Genomic DNA, 14,435 nt, shown 5'->3' with positions numbered 1-14,435 from the left:
ACATACAGTCTGTGATCAGTTCTATGATCAGTATAATGCATCTTTAAAGTCATTAAAAAAACAGTGAAATGTCCAATTAGCATTGTCCAATATTAGCATATTTATTTACTGCGCATATAGAAGTTGGCACAATAAGACTACCCATCTGTGGTATCCATATAAGACTATAATCCCACTTCTGTAGATCCCAGAAATGTGACTTGAAAAAACCCCCAGAACTCTTGCTCTTGGTGATTGCTCAGGTTTAGTGGCAGCTACAGAGGTGAATGTAAAATGTGGAGGGGTCATGTCCCCCACTTCACCAGTGGAAATAAAGCTGATTCAGAATAGGCTGACTTTAGTCTGTCATTTGTATTTGAGCTACACAGTGTCACATTTTCTTCTTCTCATGCTGTTGCAATCTAAACATGACTAATTTGATAAGGATGGATTTACGTTCCATATTATGGCCTGTATTTGTATAGCGCTTTTCTAGTCCCTGAGGACCCCAAAGCGCTTTACACAACCTGTCATCCACCCATTCACACACACATTCACACACTGGTGATGGCAAGCTACAATGTAGCCACAGCCACCCTGGGGCGCACTGACAGAGTGCACTCATTATTGTGGTGCTTGATTATCCTTACTGTAAGTTTTCTCTGATGTAACTCAAACCAACAGAATGCTGGTGTTTTGAAACTAACCACATTTGATTGATAAGCCAAGGACACTGCTCACTCATGGTGGTAGTGAAGCATATCTTGCTTAATGGTGTGCTCCATTCGAAGTGGGAAGTCGGAATTCCAATTTGCAATAGCAGTCCTTCCAATCCCAACTCCACAATCCAAGATGACAGCAGCAACAGCAGGAAAACTTGTAATCTCTGCAGCCACTGGTGTGTGTTTGTGACTGGCTATTTAAAAGCCATACACAGACCACTGACCAGGTTCTAGGGGAGCTGTACCTTATTCTGCTGTCTGTTAGAAAGACACAGGAAGAGAATCTGTTTGTGCCAGTTTCCTGTTAATCTTTACTAGAATGAGGCAGAGTTAAATATTTATGTGTAACTTTTATGTTTTCTGTTAAGGTACTTTTTTAACAGTGGGAAATTGCTCTATTTCTCACATTACCGTTTTAGCAAGGGATTTTTTTGCTAAAAGGAAAGAATACTGTCTTTTCATGCTAAGTAGAACAGATGTGGTTTGACATTAAAAGCCTGCCTTGTTCAGCTTTACAGTTGTGGATGTTTCATATTTAGTTGCGGTGTGAGAGACGCCCGAGGTTCTGTCTAGAACCCGTGGCTCTGACAGCAGCCTTGAACATGCATTCGTATCTCTATCTGATAATGCCTTTGTTTGCTAACTGCGTCTATCTTCTTTCGCACCTTCTGTAGCTGACATGGGTTTCGCCAGACTCTTCAACTCTCCGCTGAAGCCGCTGGCGGACCTTGACCCCGTGGTAGTGACGTTCTGGTACAGGGCCCCGGAGCTGCTGCTGGGGGCCCGGCACTACACCAAAGCTATTGGTGAGTCACACAGATGAAAAAAACGTAATGCTCTGCACCAAGGCAGGACTTTGATCCCTGGCTGTTTGCTTAACTGCATCAGGTTTGTGTTAGTTGACAGAATTAGCTGTGATTTTAGAAGCAGGGTCTCTTGGTTTACATGCACAGCTGATAAGTTCAAAGTACTCATGTGATCCATGGACATCATCAGAATAAATCAATCGTGGAGCACATGTTCCATTATAATCTCAGTATCTTACATCTTCCCACGTCAGTCCATTGAATGGAAGTCGACTTAGGCTGTTAGCAATGACTCACCATTGCATTGTATTCACATCACGTAACATGTAAGAGTCTTGACATACAAAAACAGAACATTTAATTCAAACAAGTTTAAAAGAGGAGCCAACAACTCTTCCTAGTCGGGCTTTGAAAATACATAATAAATAATGCAGTACAACAAGGAAATGGGAAAAAAAACAAAAAAAACCCCAGACATGCACCAATCAGCTGGCCAGAGTATAGAATCAGCTGATTTTCCAGCTTTCTCCGCCCTGTGTGGTGACCGGCCGGTCAGCCTCACGTGTGTCCGATTATGAGGCGGCCCATTTCACGCATGCACAAAACGTGCAGGGCAGCGCAAGCAAATAGATGCACTCCACTGTGTCACAACCACTGTGGAGGATCCTCACCGTGAGTGTAAAAGTTCTCCAAAATAGCGACCACCATGAAAATGTTTGCAACGAAAAGACAGATGCTTAAATCATCCAGCTGACATTTTCTAATTTCAGGCAACGTGGCTAAAATTATGACGATGAGTGAAAAAGAGAAAACTGTCGATATTTGGTTATCTGGTGAAGTTATAAACATACTGGAAAAATGATGCGTGTAACTGACATTTCTTTTTCTTTTGTTTGGAAAGGTAACATGCCAGGTAGAGCTGAGCATACAGCAGCCTGTGTTCATTACATTTTTGCACCTCTTTCCAGTAGCAGGACACTTCATTTTCAGTTGTTTCAGTGAGAGAAAATTGTGCAACATACAGTTGTTTAGTTTCAGTTGTGTATGCTGTCAGTTCTAATAATGAGGAAAAAAACAGAATTGGTAAGAAATTTTGTTTAGGTAGGTCACGCTTACAGAGAAATGCAGAATCTACATTATAAACATTATACAGAAAAATAAATACGTCACATCATCCCAAAAGGTTGATTCTGTTCATCTGGACGTAGCATTTTCAATGCAGGTAGTTAAGCAGTAACACTAACATCAATATTCCAGCAGAAAAAAATGACTTCCTGTAATCCAGGAAGATTTAGCCATTGTAGCTAGTGTATCTCCACAATACTGAGACTAAGTGTTGTCTGTTTACATGTGTGCGTGCCTCAGACATCTGGGCGATTGGCTGCATCTTTGCGGAGCTGCTAACATCGGAGCCCATCTTTCACTGTCGCCAGGAAGACATCAAGACCAGTAACCCATTCCATCACGACCAGCTGGACAGGATATTTAGTGTCATGGGTTTCCCTGCAGGTCTGCACACACACACACACACATATACAAGAGATTGTTTAGTGTATCGATAAAAGTGTTAACTTAGTCACGTGCTTGTGTCTTTCGCAGATAAAGACTGGGAAGACATCAGGAAGATGCCAGAGTACCCCACACTGCAAAAAGACTTCAGGAGGACGACGTGGGTGGCCGCTCTAATGACCTCTATAATCGGGGAGCTTGTAGACTTGTAAATGAAATATCACATATGCTGTCATTTGTCATCCAACAGGTATGCAAACAGCAGCTTAATCAAATACATGGAGAAGCATAAAGTGAAACCAGACAGCAAGGTGTTCTTGTTGGTAAGTGCACACACACACACACACACATATATCTTAGTTCAGTTACTTTAGAGGCATTATGTCCATTTCCTGGTGACCAAACCTAACTGTAACTGCTAACTAATTAACCATTAAACTCACCTTAAAAGTAATAAACTTTAAAGGGTCATGGACTGGGCTGTTATTCCCCAAATGAGGTGCAGGTGCACACAGTATAACTATGTAAACACGTATACTAATACTATTACTACTTAATAAAATCGTCTTATTTTGAAAGGCCACTAATCAGGAAGCCCCCACCTTTTTGTATTTTCCTATCGTACACTGATCAGGTGTGTGTGTGTGTGTGTGTGTGTGTGTGTGTGTGTGTGTGTGTGTGTGTAGATCTTGTAACCATGTGTATTTTTCTGCCTTCAGCTCCAAAAGCTCCTCACAATGGACCCGACTAAAAGAATCACATCAGAGCAGGCGCTGCAGGACCCGTACTTCCTAGAGGACCCATTACCAACCACTGAGTGAGCCTTAGTAAACTTTTGCAAACTTTAATCAACACAATCGTGTTGGTGCTTCAATCACTAATTTCATCTGTTTTCTTCTAGTGTGTTTGCTGGCTGTCAGATCCCCTACCCCAAACGAGAATTTCTTAATGAAGACGAGCCAGAGGAGAAAACAGAAAAGGTAAGTGTTATCCAGTTATCCTGTGCCTTAGACTGTAAGGCAGTCTAGCCGCTGCCTTACAGATAACTTCACTGGCGGCGAATGCAGCTTTTAGGTTATTGCTAATAGTTACATGGCTACATTAACACCTCAGAAACATCCTCATAAAGATTGGGATGTCAGTCTTTGAGATGCTTTGTTGTGCTACTGTTCATGTGCTAAGCTGTTAGTGAGAGAAAGGGCTGTGTCCCCGCCTGTCTGCAGCAGTGCTGTGCGAAGCTGCGTGTGAAGACGGCACAGTTTGTGGCACTGCTAATGTGCGAATACCTAAGCTGATATTAATGTTCAGCACTAGAGTATAGATATTTGGACAACCCTTCTTGGTATATATACTGCCTGCAGTATCTGCATGGTTAAAAAAGTACCGTCACATTTTCAGAAACTAAAACATCGATCGGTATTGTGTCAGTTCACTTAACGTCCCATCTTAAGTTAGTTGTCAATGGGGTCTAATGTGGCAGTTTTTGGTGTATTTTATGGGTTAATGCGCGGCTGTCCCACCTCACAAAGTCTTGCATTTATTTTTCAGGCTTTTTCTGTAGAAATTTTGGGGACTGTTAAATTGATAAAGTCTTAATGTACAGCTTTTCACTAGTGGATTGTACTATTGCTATTCCAAGTGGTAGCTCCAAATGTGTCCAGGCACTTTCCCTTTCAGCCATAAAGAACAGATATTGTTATCTACTGGAGTGATATGAGGTTATAGTACTACTGGTTCTTAGAAAGCAGTATCTTAGTTGAGTCAACAGTGTCCCTTGAGTTATTTTTACAGTGTAATAACTCAGTGCAGGCATTTAGCGGCGACTTTGCCAGAGGCAGGGACACACTGTACACGGTGTACAGAAGTGCATGAGGAGGCTGACCGTCCTTGTGCTCTGTGTTTCATTGTTGCTTTGCATGTAGCTTAAAAAGCGCAGCCTTTTTTCAAAGGCGCTAAGATTAAGATAAGATTTTTGTTGTGAAATCTAATGAGAGAGTGAGCACTGAGGCAGAGGCCGATGGCTCCATGTGACCGCTGTTCCTACATCATATTGGTAGCTGCTGGCAGGAAAAGATCTGAGCTTTACACCAGAGAACAGAGTGTTTGAGGAGCTCGGCTTGCACTGCTTTGGTTGGACTTCCTGTCAGCATAAAGTGTGGACATGCACAATCAATAATAGACAACATAAACAAAATAATTTGGCTGCTCCAAATCAGTACAACACCAAAACTGCTGATTGCAGACTGAAGTGAAAGCTGCTGATTTTATGAAATTACATGCAGGATTACGCATCATGCTGTACATTCATACTAAAATACACTAGCCACTATATCTGCCATTATATTGACTAAATGCAGTTTTTCAGATATTTTTGATCCACCATCTTTCATCCTCACCTGATGAGGCGTGATCTTGCACGGCGCTCCAGATCGAGGACGACTGAAAATTATTTTATATTTCTTCCATTTAAAGAAATCGCACCAACAGTTATCATTGTCTCACCAAGCTTCTTGGTGACAGCCTTGTGCAAGTCTGATATCTTTGCTTTGCTCTTGTTCATGGTGGCAGAGAAGCTGGAATGGAAGACATTGATTCTGTGGACACACGGGGACATGTGCAATGTATGGGAAATCCTGCTGGGTTCTAGGTGATCAAATACTTATTTCACTCAGGGAAATGTAAATGTAATCAGCTTCTAGCTTTTCTGGATTTTTGGTTGATATTCTGTCTCTGTTAAAATGAAATAACCATAAAAATTAGAGACTGTTTGTTTGTTTGTAAGTAAGCAAACTGACAAATTCAACCCACTGTAAGCCGATCATGGGATGTTTTTATTTTCTTTTTTCAAAGAAAAGTACTTGTTACTTGATTTACCAAGGTTTGTGGCACAGAATTTTCTGCTTGTCTTAATTGTGCTTGATGGTGTTTTAGGGGGTGTCATTTATTTTAGGGGGGTCACAGCTGTGAGTGCAGTGCCAAACTTTGGCTGTGTCCTACAACTCTTCACTGGGTCCCTACTGACTGATTTCATGGTGTTATGCTGTCTCTGGAAAGAAACCTGTGCCTATGCTCATTATTCACTTTCTCACGGTAGCTCATATGCTTGTAATCTGCCGTGTTCTTTGTAGAATGCTGGTCATTGTTGATGTGACCGCCTTCATTTTTGTATACAAACAAGCGGATTGTTAGGGGATCGCCTCAGAACTTTCCACTCCCATCAGCGCATTTTTGCGACTGTGGCATCATGCTAATTTGTCCCACTTAGTAAGTGTGACCCTAAAAGCCCCGTGGTGGCTTGAAGGTCAACATTCTGCACACTGAATTCCTGAATTGTAGCCATAAACTGATAAATTCACAACTGTGTCAAATTTTTACACCAAATTTCAAATTTTGACTAAATTTTAAACCACATAATTGCCACATAATGGGCCAGAACGTAATGAATGTTTGCACCAGAAACTGGCTGCAGATTTCTGTGAACCATATTTAATAATCACCTGAGGAAGGACTGAACTGTTCACACAGGGTGTCTCATTCCCTCAACTCAGCCACGCATCCACATCCAAGGGCCATTTGGGGCATCTCTGGGGTATGGCTGCTGGCAGAAACCATAACAATGATTTTGGTCCGTCATTGCGGTCTCGATTTTTGAACTTGAAACCAGACTTAGGGCTTTAGGGCCTGAGCCAGCAGCATAAATGGGCAACAGATTCTCAAAACATGGAAATAGATATGTAATAGCTGCTTTATTAACAATATAGACAGACAGAGAATATGAGCTATCCTTACTGTCTCATCCTCAGATGAGTTAGTATACGTTTCCTTCCTTCCTTTGGCTCATTAGGTTAACATTTCTTGTGGTCTACTTAAGTTTTTTTTAATGCGTCCTTAAAACTCTAAACTCATGTTGTTGAGCTGCATCTCAATCCAGTCATCTGAGTGGGAAAGTGGGTCACAGATGCAGAAAAGAACAACCTACAGCTAAAAATAGAGCAAAATCTTGGTTTCTTGTTTTCAGCAAGAACCCGAGATCATTCCACACACTCGCTTTTAGTCCACTCCATAAATCCCGACCCACTTTCAGCTTTGTGTGTCTTTGTGCAGAACCAGACCCAGCAGCACCAGCAGACAACTGGCCAGGCTCAGGCCCAGAACCAGCAGCAGACAGCAGCCCAGCAGGCCCCCTCCCAGCAGAGCTCTGCTCAAACCAACGGCACCGCCGGAGCCACGGGGGCCACCACTGCAGCGCTACAGCACGGTCAGGACCAGGGGCCACCCAACAAGAAACCTCGGATCGGACCCTCTGGGGCCTCCTCAGGCACTGGGGTGCTACAGTCAGATTACCAGGTCAGTACAATATTATAGAACAAACACCAACACCAACATTTTCTGGTGAAACTGTTCATTTGTCTGTACTTTAAAACTCTATTAAATGAATGGTAAATGGCCTGTATTTGTCCCTAAGGACCCCAAAGCGCTTTACACATCCAGTCACACACACATTCACACACTGGTGATGGCAAGCTACATTGTAGCCACAGCCACCCTGGTGCGCACTGACAGAGGCGAGGCTGCCGAACACTGGCGCCACCGGGCCCTCTGACCACCACCAGTAGGCAATAGGTGAAGTGTCTTGCCCAAGGACACAATGACCGAGACTGTCCGAGCCAGGGCTCGAACCGGCAACCTTCCGATTACAAGGCGAACTCCCAACTCTTGAGCCACGATTGCCCGATAAATGAGTCCATTATAATCATCTCCTGCTCCAGACTTTCATTCTTGGACTCTATTAGTTGCATGAGTAGCTGTGCATGAGTTCCAAGTTCTCCTTTGTAGTGTTATTCTGGCACAAACGTGAGTTTATCATCTGACTGAAACAAGCTGTTTTAGCTGTCTTCCTCGTCCCTTCAAACTAACTGTGTCCTGATTGGAAGGTGAGTGCAGCTTCTGTGCTCATAGTACCTGAACCCTGAAACGATCATAAAAAACTGTCTTAAACCTAGTGTTTAGAGCAGGTTGAAGGCTTGTTTAATATGAACATCCCACAGTGTAACAGTATATGTGAAGAAAAATATATATATAAAAGCATAAAAGGTCGACCACAGCAGGATGTACCATTCCAGCACTGAAAATGAGACACTCCAAACTCCTGTTTGAGTTCAGTTTGATTGCAAGTACGTGCTTTAAGAAACTGACATGATCTTCAGAAGGAAAAAAACCTGCGTTAGGCAGTTAGGATAGGGAAATCTAAACGTATTAAGACATGAACCAACATGTTGTTGGGCTGAGAATGCTTACAGGGGGCTGCAGGCTAAAAAATGTATACTCAAACACTCAGATACCAGACAACAACAAGATGTTGTTTAAATGATAAGGACTGTACAGAGCTGATATCAAATCACAATGGAGCCTGTGAGCTTTTGTTTTCTGCTCAGGCGCCTCCTGTATCGCCGGCTCAGCTCTTATCACGAGGCCAAAGAGACAACAGCTCTCGGCCTGTGATGAAGTGAAGCTGGATGCCAAAGTTTGGCATATGACATATTTTGACTTTCAAGGAGAACCCGACTGCTGCAGAAAATAAATGTGATCAGCGACTAATCAGCAACGTATGGGGTTAGCTCAGGTTTGAGCGTTACATGACCGCAGGAGCAGGGAGATCATGTGTCAGTACTTAACAGAGCACGGTGTGATCTAAGTGACCGCTTTGACCTCTCCCGCTTCTGTATCAGCGAGGCACACAAGTATATTGCATACAGAGATATGCCTAGTTGCAAGTGACACAGCTGGTGGCTGTCAGGCCTCAGTTGATGTATAAATAAACTGTCGCAGTGGTCAGACACAGCACGAGTGTGGCTATAGCTGCTACTGTCAGTGTCCTACTTTTTCCCTTTATTGATCTCTATCCACATATATTCCATCATGCACCACCCACCGATCATTTCCCTAATCTAGAACAGTGTAGCCAAGAACCCACAACTGTGGTATGGAGGCATGCAAACAGTTGAGGTCTCAGATTCTCAAAGCAATATCCAGATCGTTGAAATTTCAGCACCAGTACTTTTTACAGTCCATGTCTCCAAGCGTGTAAATGAGACTTTTTTTTTTTCATTACTAGTGAAATAATCCCAGAGCCACTGAACACACAGGGAAATATCATAATCCCAATTTTTTGAAATCCATGTGGAAAACAGCTTATGAGGAAAGGTTAATTAGCTGCAGACAACTGAATCTGGAAGGAAGTTGCGCTCATTAGCGCAATGTCTGGATGTAGCCTTAAAAACACAATATTTTGCACACCTCCAGAGTCACCGTTTGAATGTTTGCTAATAAGAAGTCTGGTGATTTAGCGACTGCGTCTCCACTTCTCTCTCTCTTTCAGCACTCTGGCTCCCGCCTTGGTTACCAAAGCAATGTCCAAGGTTCCACTCAACCCCAGAGCACCATGGGATACTCATCATCAACCCAGCAGAGCTCCCAGTACTCCCACCAGACCCACCGTTACTGAGGATCCTTGTCACTCCCTAACCAGCAGAGGAGTCAAGCTCCTCCTTGTCTTCAGCCAACCCTCAACAACCTCAGCTCCACGGCTCCCGCGTCCCAGTTGGACCCTTGTCCCTTCATTACATCATTCCAACTCCAGTCATCCTTCTTTTCAAACTGCCCTCACCTTTGACCTTTCGCCCGACAGCCTTCAGCGGCACTGTAACACGAAGGCTGATGAACATAGGAACCAAACGAAATCCAATGAGAAAACAAATTCTGCCTCATCGGCGCGTTGAAACACTTTTAAATCGACTGGGGAAAAAAAAGGTGTAAGATAGATGTCAAGGCGTCTCACACACAGACTCAGAACCGTGGCACTTACAAACACAACGTTCCTCACCAGGAAGAATCGCAGCTGTGTTCAAGTATATTATATAGCACCTTTTTCTATTTGAGTTTTTTTCTCCTGCTCGTTTGCTAGACTTTTCAAGTTTAACTTGTCATTATAAATATTGTTACATACAGAAGCGATCAGATGTGAGGCAACTTAAAAGGAAAAGCCCTTTACTGTCATCTCTAGTGTATAATTATCACGGATAATCAAATGACGATAAGCTAAAGTTTGAGCTAAACCCAACCTTTTAAGAAAAAAGTTTCTACAAAGAAAAAAAACCTCAGCTTTTAAGCTGATGTCATTGCAGGGAAATATAAAAACAATTAACTTAAATCTTGATATTATAGGGTTTCTATATTTAGAAGTGTTTATCTAGATTTGGATTTGGAATGTAAGAAAAGCAGTTGTCTTTTTACAGCTTCTGTATAATGTGATCACGCCATCACTTTTAGAAGTAAGAACCATTTAACAGCTGAGCTTTGCTTTCTGTGATGGCAGCGTCTTCGGGAGGTTTTGACACCTCTTGTTGGTGGCCGGCAGCTCCGGAGTGCGTTCTTGTTCGCTGGTTTTCACTTTGCTGTGACACCTGTGTTATTTTGGACCCTTGAAACATTTAAGGTTTCTGAAGATGCGCATAATCGTACAGGGCAGCTAAACAGTACGCTTCCCCCCCTCCGACATATGCTTCTTGAGACTGTTACTGCCTGATGTCAGATTGGTTTTTTTTAAGATTTTATTGTTATCTCTGTTGTCCCGTGGGCGTGTATGAGCGTGTGCACGTGTGTGTGTGTACAGTATGTTTTTTATGCATGTTGTTTATCCTTTTACTTACTAGAACTGCACTGACCACTGAACCGATCTGCAAAGAGCTGGAACAAATGTGAGGCTCGCCCTCTTCCATATCACCCTTGCGGTGCCACACTGAGTATGCAGGTAGAGACTGGGGTACATTCAAAGACAATGGGTGCTTTCTTTAGTACATGCATGGAGGTATGAGCAACTTATTTACATTTTTATATCCAGTGTATACAACCCGTTGTATGTCTGAGATCATTTTGAATTAATGAATCAACTTGTGAGAAAAGTGAAATGAAGGACATTTAATAAGTGCTACAATTGAAGAAGCTGTGAGGGAAACACTCTAGTTTCTCGCTGAGACTTAAATGACCAGGTTGATATGCTCACTCCCACCCTCTGTGTTCTGACTAGTAGTTCTCTAGTCAGAGCACAGTGTTGAATATAGTATATATGTCAATTAAATAAGTTTTGTAGTGTATAACACTCCCAGGGTTGCCGTACTCCTGTTCCCTGTGCAGGAATTGCCTTTTTTTTAATATCGTTATGAACAAGGGACAGCAAAACTGTTGGGTCAAATATGAATGTCAATCTCAATGGAGCCTGTGTCTGTACTGAGACACCCTCCAGTCATTTGGGACCCCTTCACCCAAGTTCTGACTGGTGTTTTTGACAACGCTTTTCATCCTAGTCAAATCAATGTATGTTGCTCTGTGCAACCTGAGTCTATCATGTGGGTGGTACCAAGCCAAGTTGTGAGACATGAATGCCTTTCAGTGCTAGAAATTCAGCAAAATTGTTCTTCCGAAATGTAGAAAGTGAAAAAGTCACAATAAATGTCACAATATATGTATTACATTGTTAGTAGCGCAACCTGCCAACTACTATTATTACCACTATATTACTATTATAATTAATATAATTCTCAACATTGCCTGTATCTTTAGTGTAGAGCCATTCCTGGTAGCTAATTAGCTTAGCCTAGCATAAATCCTGGAAACACTAAAGGAGAGCTAGCATGGGGCTACTAGAGGATAACAGCTTTTCTTAAGCTCATGGGTTTTGTTTTTTTTAAAGCTAATGATGTTATATGTGGACATTTTAATACGTTTACTATTTATTTTTTTAAACTACTTCTTAGAACAACTTATCTGTATGACACTTTAAACTTCAGTGTTTTGTGTAGGTCAAACTAGTGATGTATAACATGCTAACTTATGAGCTAAAATGTGCTTGTAGCCTGTAATAAATAAATACAATAATACTAATAACAAAAATAAAATAAAAAAAGATCCAGGCTAGTTGTTTCCCCCTATTTCCAGTTTTTATGCTAAGCTAAACTGATGGGCTGGTAGTAACATTTTTAAATTTTGCTGCAGACATGAGTGTGATATCAGTGTTTTTATCTAACTCTTGGTAATGAGCAAAACATAATGGCTGCATTACCACAAATCTGTTTTTCTTCCTTAAGCACAAAGTCTTCTTTTTCAAGTAATACTTCATTACATTTCAGAAGATCATATTGATCATATCTTATTTTTTTAAACACAAACCAATTTGTCTTCAGTATTTTTGAAAATCTGATTTTTTTTTATATGGGGATTTTCCTTTTCAGAATTTCTTTCAGGCGTTTACAGAAAAGTTATTAGGGATCTGTTCACATACAAAATTGTCTTTGAGGCTGTTTTTCACTGTTAGAAGTGGCAATGCGCAGCATGGACTAGTTAAAATTATTATGCAGATTATTATCTGCACCACAATATATTGTTAAAAAAAAATGCTACCTACACAGTATGTAACACTATGAACTACTTCATACGGTATGTTTACCTTTGATACTTACAGTAAACTTTGCTAAAAGCATTTCTAGTATTAATTTTACGGGTTATAATACTAACAATACAACAGTAAGAGCAAGTCTTCTCTTTTCATATCCTCCTGACAACTTGCTCCATCATGAATGACCACCCTGCATGCTGTGTTAAAGAATGCACCCAGTTATTTGACTAACTGCATTTGCCCCCATACAGAGGAAAAGAGACATTGTGTTTATTGCACGTGTGACCTGCAGTTTAATTAGGAAACACTGACACCTTGTGGCTGGAAAGAGAACTGGACCTCTGTCCTTATCAAAGCTGTAATAGTACAAATAGATAATGGTGTTAGGGATTTTTTTTTATTAATCAGAACATGCAAGATATGTGTGTATAATGAAAATAATTGTATTTCTGTGTCCAGTTATGGTTCACTGATGCTTAAAAGTACCCACCCGCGTTACATTAGCAACATCATTAGAATTTTACCACTGAATAGAACTTTTTTAAGGCTTTATGTTTCATGCATTGATACTAACTGCAGATAGGTGGGTAGTCTCAGTTCTGCTTATTTTGTTCTGCTAAATTATGCTTATTTAAAGCAAAGTGCATCTGGATGGATCTTGTAACAGGATTCATGTCAAATTTTGACCTAAAATATGTTTGAAATCATGTTTTAAAAAATTATTGTTGATTCTTAAACAAGAGAAAGTCCTTTCTAGTGTAGTAGGTTTGTCACAGTTTTAGTCAAAATTGTCCACAATGTGAAAAAAGTGTGAAAATTTACATACTGCTGGGTTTTTCATTTAAAACAGGACATGCATAATCTGAGTGTGTGGTTGTTTCTGTAAATGGCCACTATCTACATTTTTAGTGCATACATTGTCTGATGAGATGAGATATGGATACTGTTTAAAATCAAACCTTTTTCAAAATTCAAAGATATAATGTCAGTTAATGTCCCACAGGTCTTTGATAACCCGTATAGAGTTACAGAGCTTAGAGTTTTAGAGGTTTTATGGACTGTTGCCCGTTTGGCACAATATCTTTGGTTTCTGAAGAATGTGAGCATGCTAAATAGACCAAAATCCATAAAACAGCTGGATTAACCTAAACCTACCCCTAACCAGAAAGACCCAGGTTAATTTTTTCAATTAAAAAATATAGTAATTAGATTCAGATAACTTTGTTTATTATAGTATTTAGTTTTATTTTATTTATTTAGTTTATTCTAAACTGCATTTATTAAAATTATGTAAATGTGGAAAAACTGCAAATTTAGTTTGTGGGTTTTTTCCCCACAGCCATTTTTAAAAACAAGCCGCTCAGAGCATGTGTGTCCTGTTTCTAAAGCCCATAGAAAAATCTCCCAGTTATGCCTTTTTTTTTTCTTCATGCTAAGCGATTCTGAACTGTTCAGTGTTTACATGACACAAAGGCAGGGTCCTTTATGTTTTAAACTCATTTAAAGCTGCAGTAATTGATATTTTTGGTCTCTTGGGGCAGGAGGACATAAAGCAACATGTAACACCTCCCTATGAATCTTTCAAGAAATTTGGAAGGTGATTAGATGAGCAAAATGTCTTTCACCTTCCAAACCATGTCTGCGGAGAGTGTCTTAGCTGAAAAACCATAACAAGCAGCAGTCTGAGGAGCTTGGAAAGCTAGCAGTCAGTCAGCATGTCAATGGTTACACCTTCCTGTTGCCAGGCTAGTATGAAAAATGTGCACATAAAAGGCACACTGGCATTAGTGTTGCTGAGTTGCTTTTGCTGCATGTTAAAAAATGGACATGTTGCCATTCCTTGGTAACGAACATGGAGAAAAACATGCAAGCAGCCTTTTTTTTTTTTTTTTAAATGAAAATAAACCAAAACAGTTCAAAGGTCTTTGAGTATTCCATAAAACTGTTTATAATTCTTTCTGGATCCAT

At 40.8% G+C, this 14,435-nt stretch overlaps 1 protein-coding gene across 2 annotated transcripts in view; it reads left to right on the top strand.

Moving 5' to 3' along the window:
• Positions 1 to 13,740, top strand: part of cdk19 (cyclin dependent kinase 19) — a 73,035-nt gene extending 59,295 nt beyond the window's left edge. For both annotated transcript variants that reach the window (XM_026194207.1, XM_026194206.1), the window contains 8 exons: positions 1,376 to 1,507; positions 2,873 to 3,016; positions 3,107 to 3,176; positions 3,267 to 3,339; positions 3,736 to 3,833; positions 3,918 to 3,996; positions 7,121 to 7,363; positions 9,396 to 13,740. In XM_026194207.1, coding sequence (XP_026049992.1) covers positions 1,376 to 1,507; positions 2,873 to 3,016; positions 3,107 to 3,176; positions 3,267 to 3,339; positions 3,736 to 3,833; positions 3,918 to 3,996; positions 7,121 to 7,363; positions 9,396 to 9,521 — 965 coding nt within the window. In that variant the 3' untranslated portion in view covers positions 9,522 to 13,740. The remainder of the gene's footprint in view (positions 1 to 1,375; positions 1,508 to 2,872; positions 3,017 to 3,106; positions 3,177 to 3,266; positions 3,340 to 3,735; positions 3,834 to 3,917; positions 3,997 to 7,120; positions 7,364 to 9,395) is intronic.
• The last annotated feature ends 695 nt before the right edge of the window (positions 13,741 to 14,435 follow it).

This window comes from Astatotilapia calliptera, chromosome 15 (genome assembly GCF_900246225.1).
Source record: "Astatotilapia calliptera chromosome 15, fAstCal1.2, whole genome shotgun sequence".
Lineage (NCBI taxonomy): Eukaryota > Metazoa > Chordata > Actinopteri > Cichliformes > Cichlidae > Astatotilapia > Astatotilapia calliptera.
The sequence above is the reverse complement of the archived record's forward strand: the minus strand, read 5'-3'. Positions and strand labels throughout refer to the sequence as shown.